At 40.9% G+C, this 14,317-nt stretch overlaps 1 protein-coding gene across 1 annotated transcript in view; it reads left to right on the top strand.

Moving 5' to 3' along the window:
• The first annotated feature begins 2,137 nt into the window (after positions 1-2,137).
• LOC307044460 (semaphorin-4G-like) overlaps positions 2,138-14,317 on the top strand; it is a 25,172-nt gene continuing 12,992 nt past the window's right edge. The window contains 7 exon segments of the mRNA XM_079689710.1: positions 2,138-2,446; positions 7,392-7,688; positions 12,357-12,505; positions 13,717-13,779; positions 13,869-13,967; positions 14,122-14,167; positions 14,170-14,214. Of these exon segments, the coding sequence (XP_079545836.1) occupies positions 7,541-7,688; positions 12,357-12,505; positions 13,717-13,779; positions 13,869-13,967; positions 14,122-14,167; positions 14,170-14,214 (550 nt within the window). The 5' untranslated portion in view covers positions 2,138-2,446; positions 7,392-7,540.

Genomic DNA, 14,317 nt, shown 5'->3' with positions numbered 1-14,317 from the left:
AGACTTGGAAAAAAATATATATTCATGGCAGGTTGTTGATATATCCCTGACCAAAGTGCTGCACCAACAGACAACCTTTTCTACATTCACTATCTTATAATCTGTTATGTCTGAACGCTGTGTTTGCTGTCTCTTAGATCTCTGTTACAGAGAGGCAGACAAAGTGAAACACTTCAATACATTTTCATTGTTATTTTTAGCAGGCACATATAGGGAGAAAACCATAAGTTCTTCACCTTGTAATGTAACAAATCCATAACTTACTGTATGGTCATACATGCACAAACCACCGGTCCTTCAGGTACCCCTGTTGCCATGGTAACCTGCAACAGGGACACTCCTTCCTCAATAAGCTCTATCGTTAATCTGTTGTGTCTCAGTTGTATGGGGTTAATGCAGCTAAAGGTTTTGGCCCTTTACTGTGTGTATTTCCTGCGGAATTGCAATGAGAAATGGAGACACAAGGCTGACTTCAACATCAACTCTGCCACTGAATATGACTAACTCTATTTATAATTAATAAATACATTTATAATGGATTCAAAGTTCTGTATAAATCAGAGAGCACAGTCGTATATGGGATGACAGATAGCTGGTGTTTTTTCTCTCTTCATAATCAGAGCTCTTAATAATCTCAGCAGCACACAAGCCTTTTTTTTGTTTTATGAGCAATGTGAAGACCTGCAGGGGGTTTGCACAGAGATAAATATCTGATCTAGGTTGTGACTGTAACTTTATGCAGTATAATGACTATGTATCTCCTCATGGGCCTGATTATTCATTGGAATTGTGTTCCTATGGGGATAGGAGCAGGGGAGAGGGATGGAGATGGTTTTCCTCACAGGCAACTTCATTAAGTGTTGAGCCCCTGCGTACATAACAGCCACATTTACTGGGATATGAGATCTGCTGGACCAAGAATTATACCTGAAGTCAAAATGCTAAATATAATATTTCTCCAGGATGTGAGGAAGTGTCAGGCAGGGAAACAGTGTTACGTGAATCTGACACAAAAGTGTTTTAATAAAGAAAACAACTAAACCTAAAGCTACATGGACTTCAGGGTTCAAACATCCATTGTTTTCTGTAAACATTTGGTCATTTATCATTTTATATCGCCGTACAACATATTTTTAAAACAGCTCTACTTTTGGTTTCCATACCAACTCAGAGTGATGTAGCAGCCCCAATGGCCAGCGTACCAGAGGAAGAAAATAACCAACAAATGGTAAAAGCCTATTTCCCTAAACTTAGTGGTGTTTAAATAGCTGTGGACAATTACTGTTCGAAGTGGTTGGTATTTCCAAAAAGAAAAAAACATAAAATGATTAAAAGCATATTACTCCAAGTCTTGCAGTATAACCAGTAAATGTGTGAAGTTATTTTGCTTGTGTTTTACTGTATAACTATGACTTACTGGTAATTATTGAATATTTCCATAAAGAATATTTAACAAATGTATCAAAGGCACATTGGTTAAATTCAGAGGTAGGAAGTAACTAAATACATTTACTCAAGTACTGTACTTAAATACAATTCTGAGATACATTTACTTGAGTATTTCCATTTTATGCTACTTTGTACTTCTACTCCACTACAATTCAGAGGTAAATCGTGTACTTTTACTTGACTACATTTATTTTGTACTTGTAGTTACTTTAAACATTTGGATTAATGATGTGAAATATAATTAACATTGGAGTCATTAAAACTAGCTGCACCTTTGCCAGCTTTGATAAACACTTTAATGTATCAACAATTATAATCAAAACATATAATATGTATTATTCTAAAATTGACCAATCTGCATAAGTACTTTCACTTTGGGTACTTTAAGTATATTCTGATGCCAATACTTTTGTACTTTTATTTTAGTAACATTTTTAATGCATGACTTTTACTTGTAACAGAGTATTTCTACACTCTGGTACTTTTACTTTTACTGAAGTATTTCTCCCACCTCTGTTTAAATGTAACCAGCAGAGCAGTCCTACTCTACAGATGACTCTATAATCAGCACACCTGGCTGGGTGCACTTCCCTCTGCGCGCGCAAGGGGTCACTGTGACGTCACACTGGAGCATTGAATGGATAGGTTGCCACGGTGCACCTTTCACACTTTGCCTCACAACTGTCATCACGCTGTCTGCAGCTCGTGTTACACACTGCATAGAAGTGGTAGAACGAACCAGGTATGATTAAATAACAACAAAAAAGGAACGGAATACTTAATTCAGAGGTTCTTTGAGAAAAAAGAAGGGACAAAGTGAGCGTCACGAGAGGGCGGGCTGCCACCTGTGACGGAGGACGAGTGGAGCCACAGTCCCGCTGTCAGTGCTGTGAGGCGTTCACTGAGTGTGTTTGAGAGTGTGTTTCTGCGGCTAAAGTCCACCTGGATTATTTTGAGCTCAGTGTCTTTCTCTTCGAAGAATTTGAACACGATTCAGGTGAGGCACACTATCTTGACACGACCGTTTGTTAGATAAAACCCACAGAAAAATGTATTTTCTTAGTAGTGAATGTATCTTCGTGGTACCTTTTTAAAGTATTTCTGCTGTGTCCATGCAGTGATAGTGGTGTGGTATACTCGTTTCTCGCCGTGGTTCAGCCTATTTGCAATCTCCTAATATATTTATGACAGTTATTAAATGGTCCTATTAAGACTGATTATAATATTTACTCTCATCAAATAAGGGGTTGGTTTTCGTTTTCGTTATAAGGGAATTTTGCCGGATGGTTGCACCAATTCCGACAGGTGTAAGCCTATCTGAGGAAGGAATTTGTCATTAATGTGTGTAAAAGTAGCTTATTGTTGCATTTGAAACACCCAGTGACACATTATGTGAATTATTGCTTCACTTTACTGCATTAATGCGTTACAGCTCAACATGGTTCAGTGGACTTACTTTGAATCCGTGTGGGCGAACTGAGCAATATGCAAAGTAAATCTGCAGCCTGTGATTCATATAAAAAACATGAGGCAAGAAGAACAGCTGTGGTTAGAGTAGATCAGCTGTAAACATACAGTGATGATGTTGAAGGTATGAAGAGATGATTGATCTGTTGAATATGGGTATCAGCCATTTCCTGTCCAAGCTGATACTCTTTACAACTGTGATCTAATCATTCCATGTAAAGGGACACCCAGTGAACACATCTACCTGCTTGGTCTTTAAAGAAAACAAGGCGTAGAGGTATGGCAAGTGGATGAAAGGCTTGTCAAATATGCAAAGATGCTGCCATTTGACACAAAGTAAATAATTGTTATGTAGATAGTGCCTTTGATGCTTCTCCCCCATTCTTCAAAGGGTACTAGTTCAGCCCATATTTAAATGTTAGTCTTTAATAATGATGCTTTTATAATGACTTCAGCTATGCTTTTAGTTGTTAACTTAATATTCAGCTGCAGCCACTCATTGGGATTAGCACAGTCGAATAAAGCAACCATAATACTTCCTAATGCAATCTATTATCCACACTGCAAACATGCTTTTTCTTCTGCAAAATCACAACAGTTGTTCCACATACCAAATACATGTTTATATAATATTGTGATTCTGTGTCTGTACACCTGTTATTTTCTATGAATCAGAATCAGAATACCTTTATTCGTCCCAAAGAGAGGAAATGTACATTTATTACAGCAGAAAAAAGCCAAAGATAGCTTCACATTAACTATTGCCATTTCTATTGCCTTTCTTTAGTAGAGATGGAATTCATCCTCTGTTGTTTTTGTCCTCACCAAATTAAGGTGTGCTTCTCATTTACGTATTCATAAACACATTCACACACAAATGGTGGGGGGGGTTTCCCCATCAGGAGCAGCTTGGGGCTCAGTATCTTCATCAATGACACCTCGACATGCGGACAGTAACATCCAGGCATCAAACCTCCAACTTTGTGTTCAACAAAATAACTACACTATATTTAAATGTAATTGCCAAGCCGTTACCTAACAGCATTCACAATGAAAATATCCTGACCCTAAGGAGTGAAGGTGGTGTTTTCTGCCCAGACTGAGAAGCTCTTTGAGGCAAATGTGGGATTCTCTGACATGGCTGAATGAAGTGTAAGCTTTGAGTGAGATTGAATCTGGCTTTGGAGAGTCTAAACTTCTCTTTAGAGACCTAAAAAACAAGAATCTTAGACTTTAGACTCTAAACTATTGCCACATTTGGACGGCCATAAACCCAGAGAGAACCAGCTGCGGAAAGATTCAAACAAATGAGCAAATAAGCTGTGAGGTTGTGTTGTGCACAAAAATAAATGATAGTTACAATAGTTTCAATGTTGTTTGTGGTGTTGTCAGATAACTACAGTTTCTGTTTAAAGAGCCTAGTGTTGCACTCACAATGTGACTGTATAAAGCATAAAGCTACAGTGGGATGTTAAGGTTCAATTCAGTGGGCTTCCTGTTGTCTGTCTGTGAAACAAAAGTGTTTTAAAGCAGTATGCATGCAGCTCAATGGCTTTGGCTGTCATCATTTCTACTATTTGTCTCTTTCACACACATATCCAACTCAAAAACAGAGAGTTTCAAGTTCTTACGGACAATCGTGGTCTGTTGACGGTGCTGTCACCGCAGTGCTCCAATCTTTTGCATTCAGGCAGGTTTAACAGTAACTTTATAATTGCCTGATAAAAGCCACCTCTGTGAAAAGATGTCATGGGACTGAGAGCTGGCAGTGTGTTTGGAAGGCAGTCAGATTAGAAAGGTGAGGTAGTGAGTGGTAGAGTCTCTGTGATTTCCTCTGGGTAAGCCCTAACTTTGTTTTCAACATGTTTCGACTGGTGTGCTCAGTGGCCAATTTAAGTATTGAAAGCTTCTGCATGTAGGGGTCTGGGGTACACTGATAAAGCTGGGAGTAATGGATTTGAGATAAAAGAGAATTGGGAATGACACAATTACTGTCCCTTTGCTCTGCGCTGCTGGACTTTCCGCTAGCATTTTACCTCCTGCATCGCTGCAATAGATTCTTCTTCCTCTCGGGATTATAAGACCCCTGAGGTTGACTGACAGACTGATTGACTGGAAGGGTTTAGACCCTGACAGCCCGATTGAGAGATTTGATGTGTATCAGTCGGATAAACGACTTCTGAAGAGCCCCTAAGTGCCCCTTCTCTGCCACCTTTTAAGGGAAGCTTCGACAAGACTGGGAGGGAGTGACACACCTTTATGATGTTTGACAGTCCGCCTCCGAGAAGCAGCACATCCTGACAGAGAGTCTACGACTGAAGTAATTGGAGTCCCCAAAGTATATTTCCATCCTGGCAACAAGATGGAGCCATAAAAACATTTCAAAAGTAATTTAGTCTGGTGAAAAAGTATTATTTCCCAAACGGCTACATTTCATTAACTTGAGAAAGCGGTGTTGTTATCACTGTGTTTTGAGATTTTCCTGATGCTTAGAGAAATGAATACCGTACTTAGCTTTTCTATTGTTTTGTTGACTCCAGTAAAGTGGAGATATCCCTTTTGCTGACACCTGAAATCTATCAATGCTTGAAAACTTAGTTGACTTTTATCTCAAACATCCATTCTGTCAAAATGATTTACCATTAGGGTTGATTTTTAAAAGCTCTTCCTTGCAGGTGTATTCCAACATCCTAGACTTAACCTTCAGCTGCTAAGAACTACATATGTTTTTAATGCAAAAAACGAAGTTCAATGTTTCAGCACTAAACAAATTCACTACTCATGTTGACGTATCTTTTTAGTAATGCCTTTGTGTTCTTGTTTCTGACGATATAACTTGTGACTACAATGGCTTTTTGGCCGCTGGCCCAGCTCAGGTGTAGTAAGAAGTTGTTTTTGTGAAAGTTCACATATAAAGTGTTTAGGAGTGCAACACTCCATGAAAGTCTTACATAATTCTTGTGTCCTGTGGGTGGAGCAGTGGTAAGAGGTGATAATATCATCAGTGTTTACAGTACTTACAGCCCGTCCTCCGGTTACTACCTACTGTTAAACTAGCAGTACATCTCTTTCCTCCACACCTGCATGCTGCTGTGTGTGTGTGTGTCTGTATCATTACGAAAAGCCGACCGTTGTCATGGTGTCAGCCCTGAGGGACTGCTCTGACTTTCTCTGAGCTAGCAGTCAGGGTCACTTGTGCTAATGGCTTCACTTTTCAGCTCTTTTTTTAGTGTGTGTGTGTGTGTGTGTGTGTGTGTGTGTGTGTGTGTGTGTGTGTGTGTGTGTGTGTGTGTGTGTGTGTGTGTGTGTGTGTGTGTGTGTGTGTGTGTGTGTGTGTGTGTGTGTGTGTGTGTGTGTGTGTGTGTGTGTTAGAAGGAGCAAGCAGCCTGCTTGGATGTTCAGCTCTTTAGTGTGACAGAGAGGAGAGGAAAGCACTAAAGAGTGTGACTGTTTACATTTGAAACTGGTGAGGCGTTACGTTAGAGACGAAGGTTGAGTATAAGAGAAATAGAGAGGGAGCGATAAATGTACGGTTACTGTTTGACAGATGAGACAGAAATGCACTCCTAAAATGCGATGCATTCAATGAAGCAAGGAACATTTCTTTTGACAAATCCGTTAATCCCAGATTTCAAAGAATTTTAAGACGTCTCGAAAATGTCAAAATTCCTAATGAGATGGAGACTCGCTGTCCGAAAACCTATTGGACAGTGAAGGACACACACACACACACACACACACACACACACACGTTAACATTCCTCCAGATGAATGTGGTTAAGGTCAGTGATGCACCATGGTATGACATGTATTTCCAATGTTGGTGTGTGCGCTGGTGCATCTGACGGTGACACAAACATACTCCATCTCCTCCTCTCCTTCACTTCTATAAAAAAAGAAGCTCTCGTCCTGCAGTTACGACATTGGCATTCACATCACAACACCAACACACACACACAGACACATCATACTTCAATCATTATCCTCATGGATTTTGCTCCTCAGGTATGTCTGCAGTTTGAACTGGTTTCACACCTTATCGATCTGGATTGCTCCACATCTCAGTTTAATCCTCAAGTGTTTGTGTGATATCGGCATGTTGTTCTCTTTGACAGCCCTTGTTTGGTTAATGACAATTACAATGATTTGTTTAGACTGTGTAGCTGCTGCTCACACACTGCAATACTTTGCAACACAGAGAGCCGGCCCCAGTCTCACACAGCACCATTGATCTGCAAAAACCCCCCAATATGTTATTGAGCAAATGCCCTTTGTGTCTCTTTCGTATCTCAGTCGTCATCTCACGAAATCCTCCGCATCAGCTTATTTAATGTGTTGCTCAACTTCAGCCATCCTTCTTTTTGACTTGTTTTACTTTTCAGTAAACACTTGCAGTCATAGTGCCCACATAGTGCCCACATGTTTCTTCCTTTTTTGACATGACTACTAACACTGTTGTTTTTTTTATTTTCCAGGTTCCTTTGGTCCTGTCCACAGCACTGTGAGGGAGGTTGCCAGTGCCAGCAAGTGTGTGTGCATGTGTGTGTGTGGGAGTGAGTCGTAGGTTGAATATGTTTGTGTGAGAGCCTTTGAGTTGGAACACCGTGGTCGGAAAGCGTGTCCCATGAGACGCTGGACGGAGATGCGGGGGGCTGGATCCTCTGCGATGCGCCTCCTGCTGCTGAGCTGCTGTGTGTGTGCTGCAGCGGGGTACCCGTTCAGAACGCCTCTGGACCTGGATGTGACTCCACGCGTCACCGTGTTGCGGAGCGGTAAGCACAAACACAAGCAGTTGTTTCTTTCTCAAATCTGCATAATTATGAACAGTTTATGTTGTGTCAAATTTCAGTTTTCTGGTCATTTGACCCTCAAACTTCTATCTTGTTTTTGGTGAAATACCTAAATATGACTCATAACTTATTAATGCTTTGTTTTACATTCAGACCAGGTGTAGAAACTCTTTATTTACTCAGCCTCTTCCTGTAGTAGGTGCCTCTTTATCTCAGTTTCGTTTTATTTTCCCGCTCTTCTGACACAGCTTCCTCTTCTTTTCCATCGTTAAAAGAATAGAAAGACAGCTTGCACATATACCTGCTTGGTTATTCTGACACCTGCCTCTTCTGTAAATCTTTTTTCTTTTGAGCAAACTGTGATTATTCTCCATTCACCCTGCATGAGTGATGGCTTGTAAGCCGAGGTGTTACAGGGATAGAGGCAGATGAGTGATGAGCTTACTCTTGGATCCCTGCGGAGCATCAGGGAGACTGACACCACTGTAGGAAGTTCATAAGCAGTGTTACCATGACAACTGTTGTAGTATGGTGCAAAACGGCCTTTTAGTGTGTGTGTGTGTGTGTGTGTGTGTGTGTGTGTGTGTGTGTGTGTGTGTGTGTGTGTGTGTGTGTGTGTGTGTGTGTGTGTGTGTGTGTGTGTGTGTGTGTGTGTGTGTGTGTGTGTGTGTGTGTGTGTGTGTGTGTGTGTGTGTGTGTGTGTGTGTGTGTGTCTTTCACTGTCCAATAGGTTTTCGGACAGCAAGTCTCCATCTCATTAGGAATTTTGACATTTTCGAGAAGTGGGCAAGTGTTTGTTTCTACTCTAAAGACTGCCGTTATCTGATCCTGTACTTTTATTGTTGGTACACAGACATGTTCTCACGTTTCCACTTTGACTCGCTGGCTGCAATTCACTTTATAAGATCTACTTCATCTTCCCTTTGTCTAAACAGATGTCTTTCTTACAATACATTACCCACTTACACTCATTATCTATCTTTCCCCCCTCCTCTTTCTATAAACCTCTTGATACCTTTATCTCTGTTTCTGTACATCATCTGTTAGTGCACCTCCCTCCCACAGGTCCTCCTCCACGACTCAGCTCCGTCACTCTCCTCCACTCTCCCTCCTCCACCATCAATCCCTCTACCTTTGCCCCTAAGCTCTATCTCTTTTCCTCCATTTTTTTCTTCATTAGTTTGTACTTTTCGTGGTTGCACTGCCCTCTTTTTAATCCCATTACCTCGCCTTTACCTCAAGTCTTTGTTTCCTTTTCTTCCCCCCTCTCGATGAGAAGATTTTGGTATACAAACTTACCTCTAATCCATTTAATCTCTGTGTTTCTTAGCAACCCAAAAAGCAAAGACTCCTCCAAACCTGTGTGGGGTAGTTCAATCAAACACACACACAATTTTTACGATTTGATACATTCCAGTGCTCATGAGGGTAAATGCTGGAAACACTAAGATTTAGCAGGTTGTGAAAAAAGGAAAGATTGTTGAATCTACCTTCACAATACACACACTGATTTCAACCTGACCATTTTTGGGGGGAATAACAATCTGTGGCTTACTTATTCAGAACCACCCGTAGGCCCGTCAGAAAATTCAAACTGTAAACAAGCCCTGACACTCAAGTGTGAATTCGCATATAAGGCTGTCACGTCACAGCCAGTCACCTAGAGGTTCAGCGAGTGTGTGTGCTTGCGTGTGTGTGTCCCTGAACACTGTGTACTTTGCTGATCAGCTGAGGTACCTCCAAGTGTTTGCTCAGTAAATAATATCATCTGGGCGTCTCTCTGCCCTCTTTTTCTTTCCCCATAGAATGAATCAAACGGGTGTTTTCTTGCACGGTCTTATAAGCCAAGGCTAAAATGTGCTGTCAAATACAGTTAATAAATCTTCCATTGCTGCGTCACACTTTCTGTGAGGTAGTTTTCCGTTACATGGCTCCAGCTGTCAGGCGATGTGTGTCCTAATACTTAGATTACAGCGAAGAAAAACCCAGGCTTTGTCTCTGCTGTAATGCATTTTCCTCACTAACAATGAGGACCTCGTATCACGTAGGTAAAGCCATTGTTCCGAAAATCCTATAAAGCTAAGACTCTCCTTCCTCCTGCTGAGAATGAAGGAGGACAAGTAAACACCTGTTCACTCAGGAGGAGCCTTGGATGGAATCTGACTCCTGCTGAAGTTAGAGGAGAGGATTGTGTTTTGCAGCGGCTGATGGGAATCTTAATGAAAGCTTACTTGATAACCATGCAGTCTTCGGTGAGGGGGCTGAGGTTTCAAGAAGGCCAACACTTTTCTTTTTGGCCAAGTGGAGCTACTGCATTTAACAATAGGCAGTAGAAGTGACTAGCTTTTAGGTTTCCTCAGCTGATAATGAAGCCTGTTCAGCATAAGTCACGTCAGACATTTGTTTTGTAATGTTCTCTGTTTGGTCACTTCACAGTTGGAGATGTTGTGGTTTTAACATGCCTAGCGGTTCTTTATAATGTGTGTGTGTGTGTGTGTGTGTGTTGCCAGTGGTGTCATGTTAACACAAGCTAAGTGGAGTCATGAACGATCGTATGTTTAGAACTTACGTAACCCTCTGACATCTCATGATCGCAGCCAGTGACTTCATAAATATGTCCTGCAGGCGTTTGTATACTGTATGTGTGTGTGCTGTATAGCATGTCTCTTTGCTGAGTGTTTGTATGAGTGAACCTTATTAGTATCTGGTCCTGTCAAAACAGATGCATCCCAATATAGCGTGGAAAAGTTGACGGGGGACATGCACTCAAAGCAAAGAAAACTCAAACCACAGAAACCCACATTAAGTCGACGTGGACCTCTGATGTTGTGCTGGGCCTCTTTTCATTACCTCTTCCTCAGTGGAGCTCTGTAGAATGAGCATAATCCCCTTAACTTGAATCTTCCATGGTTGGGTTTTAATTTCACTCTGGTCAGGGCAATATAGAGCTATATATAAAACTGAGAAAAGCAGAACATTTGGTTTGTGATGCTGGAGCCATAAGATGTGTAAGGAGATGTATTAATGCTCTGCTGGGCTAATATGTATGGAAATGGTCCACCAAAAAAAAAAGAAGTATTTTCCTTAATGCTACTAGTGATAACTATTGGATGACTTGTCATGAAGTGAAAACATTTATGTTCAGTGATGCTGAATGAATTTGTTTGTCCTGTTATGTTTCATTTTCTCTGTGTGTGGCTATCTTCATGTTCCCCTTAGGAGGAGTGTTACGTGCCAGGCAGGCTGTACTTGTGTGGTTTTTTGTGAACTTTGGTGATCTCTGATTTTTCATAAATCGCCATTATTTAACCCAAATGTTTCATTACTTTGGTTTATAACCTAATTCTTGGGGAAATATTTTCCAAGGTCCATAACTTTGACCCAGTTTATCAGTTCAAACTGTCCTGACTGAGCACACACAACTGTAACCTTGGTTGCTGTGCTCTCAGTGTTCTGTCTCCCTGTTCCTGGGGGACAGAACACTTGTTGCTATTACCTTTATTTTTTTTAAAACAGAGAAATTCAGGAAAATAAAATGGTTTTGTTTGGTTGTTTTGATGATGGAACACCAGGAAACAGGCATAAAGGAAATGTCTTCCTAAAATGTTGCATCTGTCAAAAAGCAGCTCTTGATAATATATCTTGCATTTCCCATTTTGTTTGGTACTGTGTATTTTTCCTATTTCTGAATAAACACAGGGGGCGTTGAGGTCATATACTGTAAAGCAATTCTCTGTGCAGCTGCAGTATAATGGAGTTTAATAGAATCGTTTTTTCTAGCAGCCTAAAAAAAAAATTCTAAAGTTTGTCCCTGAGATTCAAAGAGCGGGGCCTTCTTAGCGCTTTGCTCTGACGTTTGGCAATCAAACAGCGAGAAAGCCATTACAGAAGATGAATAGATTTCTATTGCTCCTTTTTATCCTCATACTTTCAGGTATCTGATGGAAATAACTGTATGTATATTAAGGGGCTTTTCAAAGGCATTCACTGGGATGGGTTAGTGTACGAATATCTAGGTTTTTTGTGTTGAAATGATCCATCAGAATCCAGATGAATATATGTTCTGTTAATAGCTACGCGCACATGACACCGTATCTCTCCATCCTCCCTACAGAGAATGAAAAGTCAACATCTGGATTGTCTGAGAAGATGCCAATGTGAACAGAGGACGCTTTTTCTCTGAAAAGTTGTTTTTGTTAACCCACAGTTTTCCCAAAGAGACAACCCATAATCAATGGCAGCAGAGGACAGTGTTTGTGCTGAGAAATGCCCAGGTGGTAGTGTGTGTGTGTAGCCATGAGATTGAGGGGCTGTTTCTGACAATGGCATTGTCCACAAATCACACAGTGGATCCAATACTCCATATCATCTGATTTCTGAGGAAGAACAATAAAAGGAGACAGACTGGAACAACATTTCTATTGGCTTTCGCCCACACTCCTATTCAGTGCATTTCATTGGTGATTCAGCCTGTGTGGTGGATGTCTCTGATGTGTTTTGTAAATGACATTAGAGGCTGCTTTAATAAATAGATCTAGCAGAAGCAGCCAAGGGGTTACAAAAGATCACATTCATTACAATCCAATTCTCCTCTCCTCTCCTCTCCTCTCCTCTTCTCTCCTCTCTTCTCCTCTCCTCTCCTCTCCTCAGGTCTCCAGGGCTGCAGGCGTTTCCAGTTGTCTGCATCCAACTACAGCACCATGTTGCTGGAGGCTGACGGCGAGCGTCTCTACGTCGGGGCCCGGGGGGCTGTATTCGCTCTGAATGCCTCTGACATTTCATCCAGCTCTGCTCTCACTGTGAGTTTGTTTTGTTTCTGCGATGCTGCAGGTCGTGCTCCTCCTCAAGCTATAGCTGCCACGGCTTAGTTTGCATTCCACAGCGCAGGAACTTTTTGAGGCAACAAAATCTCATTTTAGGAAAAACTATTTATTCCCAAGACACCCCTTGTGTGTGTAGTCAGATTACTTTAAACACAATTACTCACAGTTTCCCCACAGGAGCATCTTGCTGCATAAACTACATATTAATGAGAAAAGAAACACAAACTAGTGTATGTTCTCACTGTAACTTGAAATAGATACAGCTTTTGTGTTGATGTCATCCAAATGTTGAAGCATGTTGACACAGAAATAGTTTCTAATTCATACAGTAATTAGCATACTACCTCAACTCAGTGTTGGCAGTTTTAACTTAGCACCCCACAGAACCAACAAACAAGAGGCTGGTTTCAAATCTCATGACATCAGGAGTTGCTCCAAAAACAATGCTTCCATTCCAGACATAAACCAGAAGAGTAGAACAGCTGCTATTTTTAGATTGATTGATTTTCATCATGGTCTTGTATTGTATTTCTGCGCAGGGTAGATGCAGAAAGCCACGGTACCCGCCTCCACTGATCAATACATTTGTCGCTTTGGCGTCACCAAGTCAACTAGCTCAAATCTAATGACTTATAAATAATAAATCATGTCCTTTGATAATGGCAACACTGCCTGTTTCCATTTCCTTATATTTGCTTTCCTGGACTGCAGCATTGATCTTGTTGTTAAGCAGGAAGATGTCGTTACATTTGACCGTCTCTTTAAGCACCAGTAGAGGCTAAAAAAAATCCTCTTTCATTTTGTCGTGCTGCTGTGTTTGTTACTTGACGACAACCTGACGTTAAGCTGATATGCTAATTATGTTAATACAACATTGGTGTATGTCATAAAGTATCATTGCTGATGTGGGCGTCACTCCCTCACAACAATTCTGCGTTGCCACCTTAAATACGCTTCAATTTTCTCTGTTACATAAGAGTACACAAATATGCTGCTGTCCAACAACCAAAGTAAATTCAGATGCTGGTTGTGAGATCAGAAGTGTTAATTATATGAATTATTAAAGCAGAAAAGAGATTAGTCTTTGTTTATCTGATGTATTCAGCTCAAATGTATGCAGGGCAGTGATATGAAACCATCTAACTTGCCTCTTTCTGTCTCACTGTATGTTATGTGATGTGTGTTAGATTGAGTGGGAAGCCTCCCCCGAACAAAAACGTCAGTGTCTGCTCAAGGGAAAAGACAATAAGGTAGGCACTTTGTTGTTCTTTCTCCTGGAGTCTTTTCACTTGATATTCCTCACTGTAATATGTTTTCTGACTTTCTCTTCCTCTTCCAGACGGAGTGTTTTAATCACATTCGCTTCCTCCAGAGGTTCAACTCCACTCATCTCTACATGTGTGGGACGAATGCCTTCAGACCCCTCTGTGCTTACATAGTATGTCAATGCAACACATTACAACACCTCCAGTGTTGTTGAGTATATATCATATTTGATTTCTTATCGGAATTATGTGGGGGTTTTCTGTTTATTCCTCATGGCTGATTTCAAGGGGTTGAACATATTTCTCTTTCACAAATGTTTTTTTTAGGATGAGAAGAGGTTTGTGATGTCCTCTCAGCCTGAGGAAGGCAGAGACAATGTCCATACGGCCCGACAACAGGCTACACTGCTCTCATCATTGGTAAGACTTTCAGGAGTTGTGAGTCACCTCCAGAGTTTTACAAAACAATAAAGAAGCTAACTCATTGATTTTCCTTCAGACCAGCAGATGTATACAGCTTCCC

This window comes from Notothenia rossii, assembly GCF_949606895.1.
Source record: "Notothenia rossii genome assembly, chromosome: 6".
NCBI lineage: Eukaryota > Metazoa > Chordata > Actinopteri > Perciformes > Nototheniidae > Notothenia > Notothenia rossii.
This window is presented reverse-complemented; position numbering and strand designations above follow the sequence as displayed.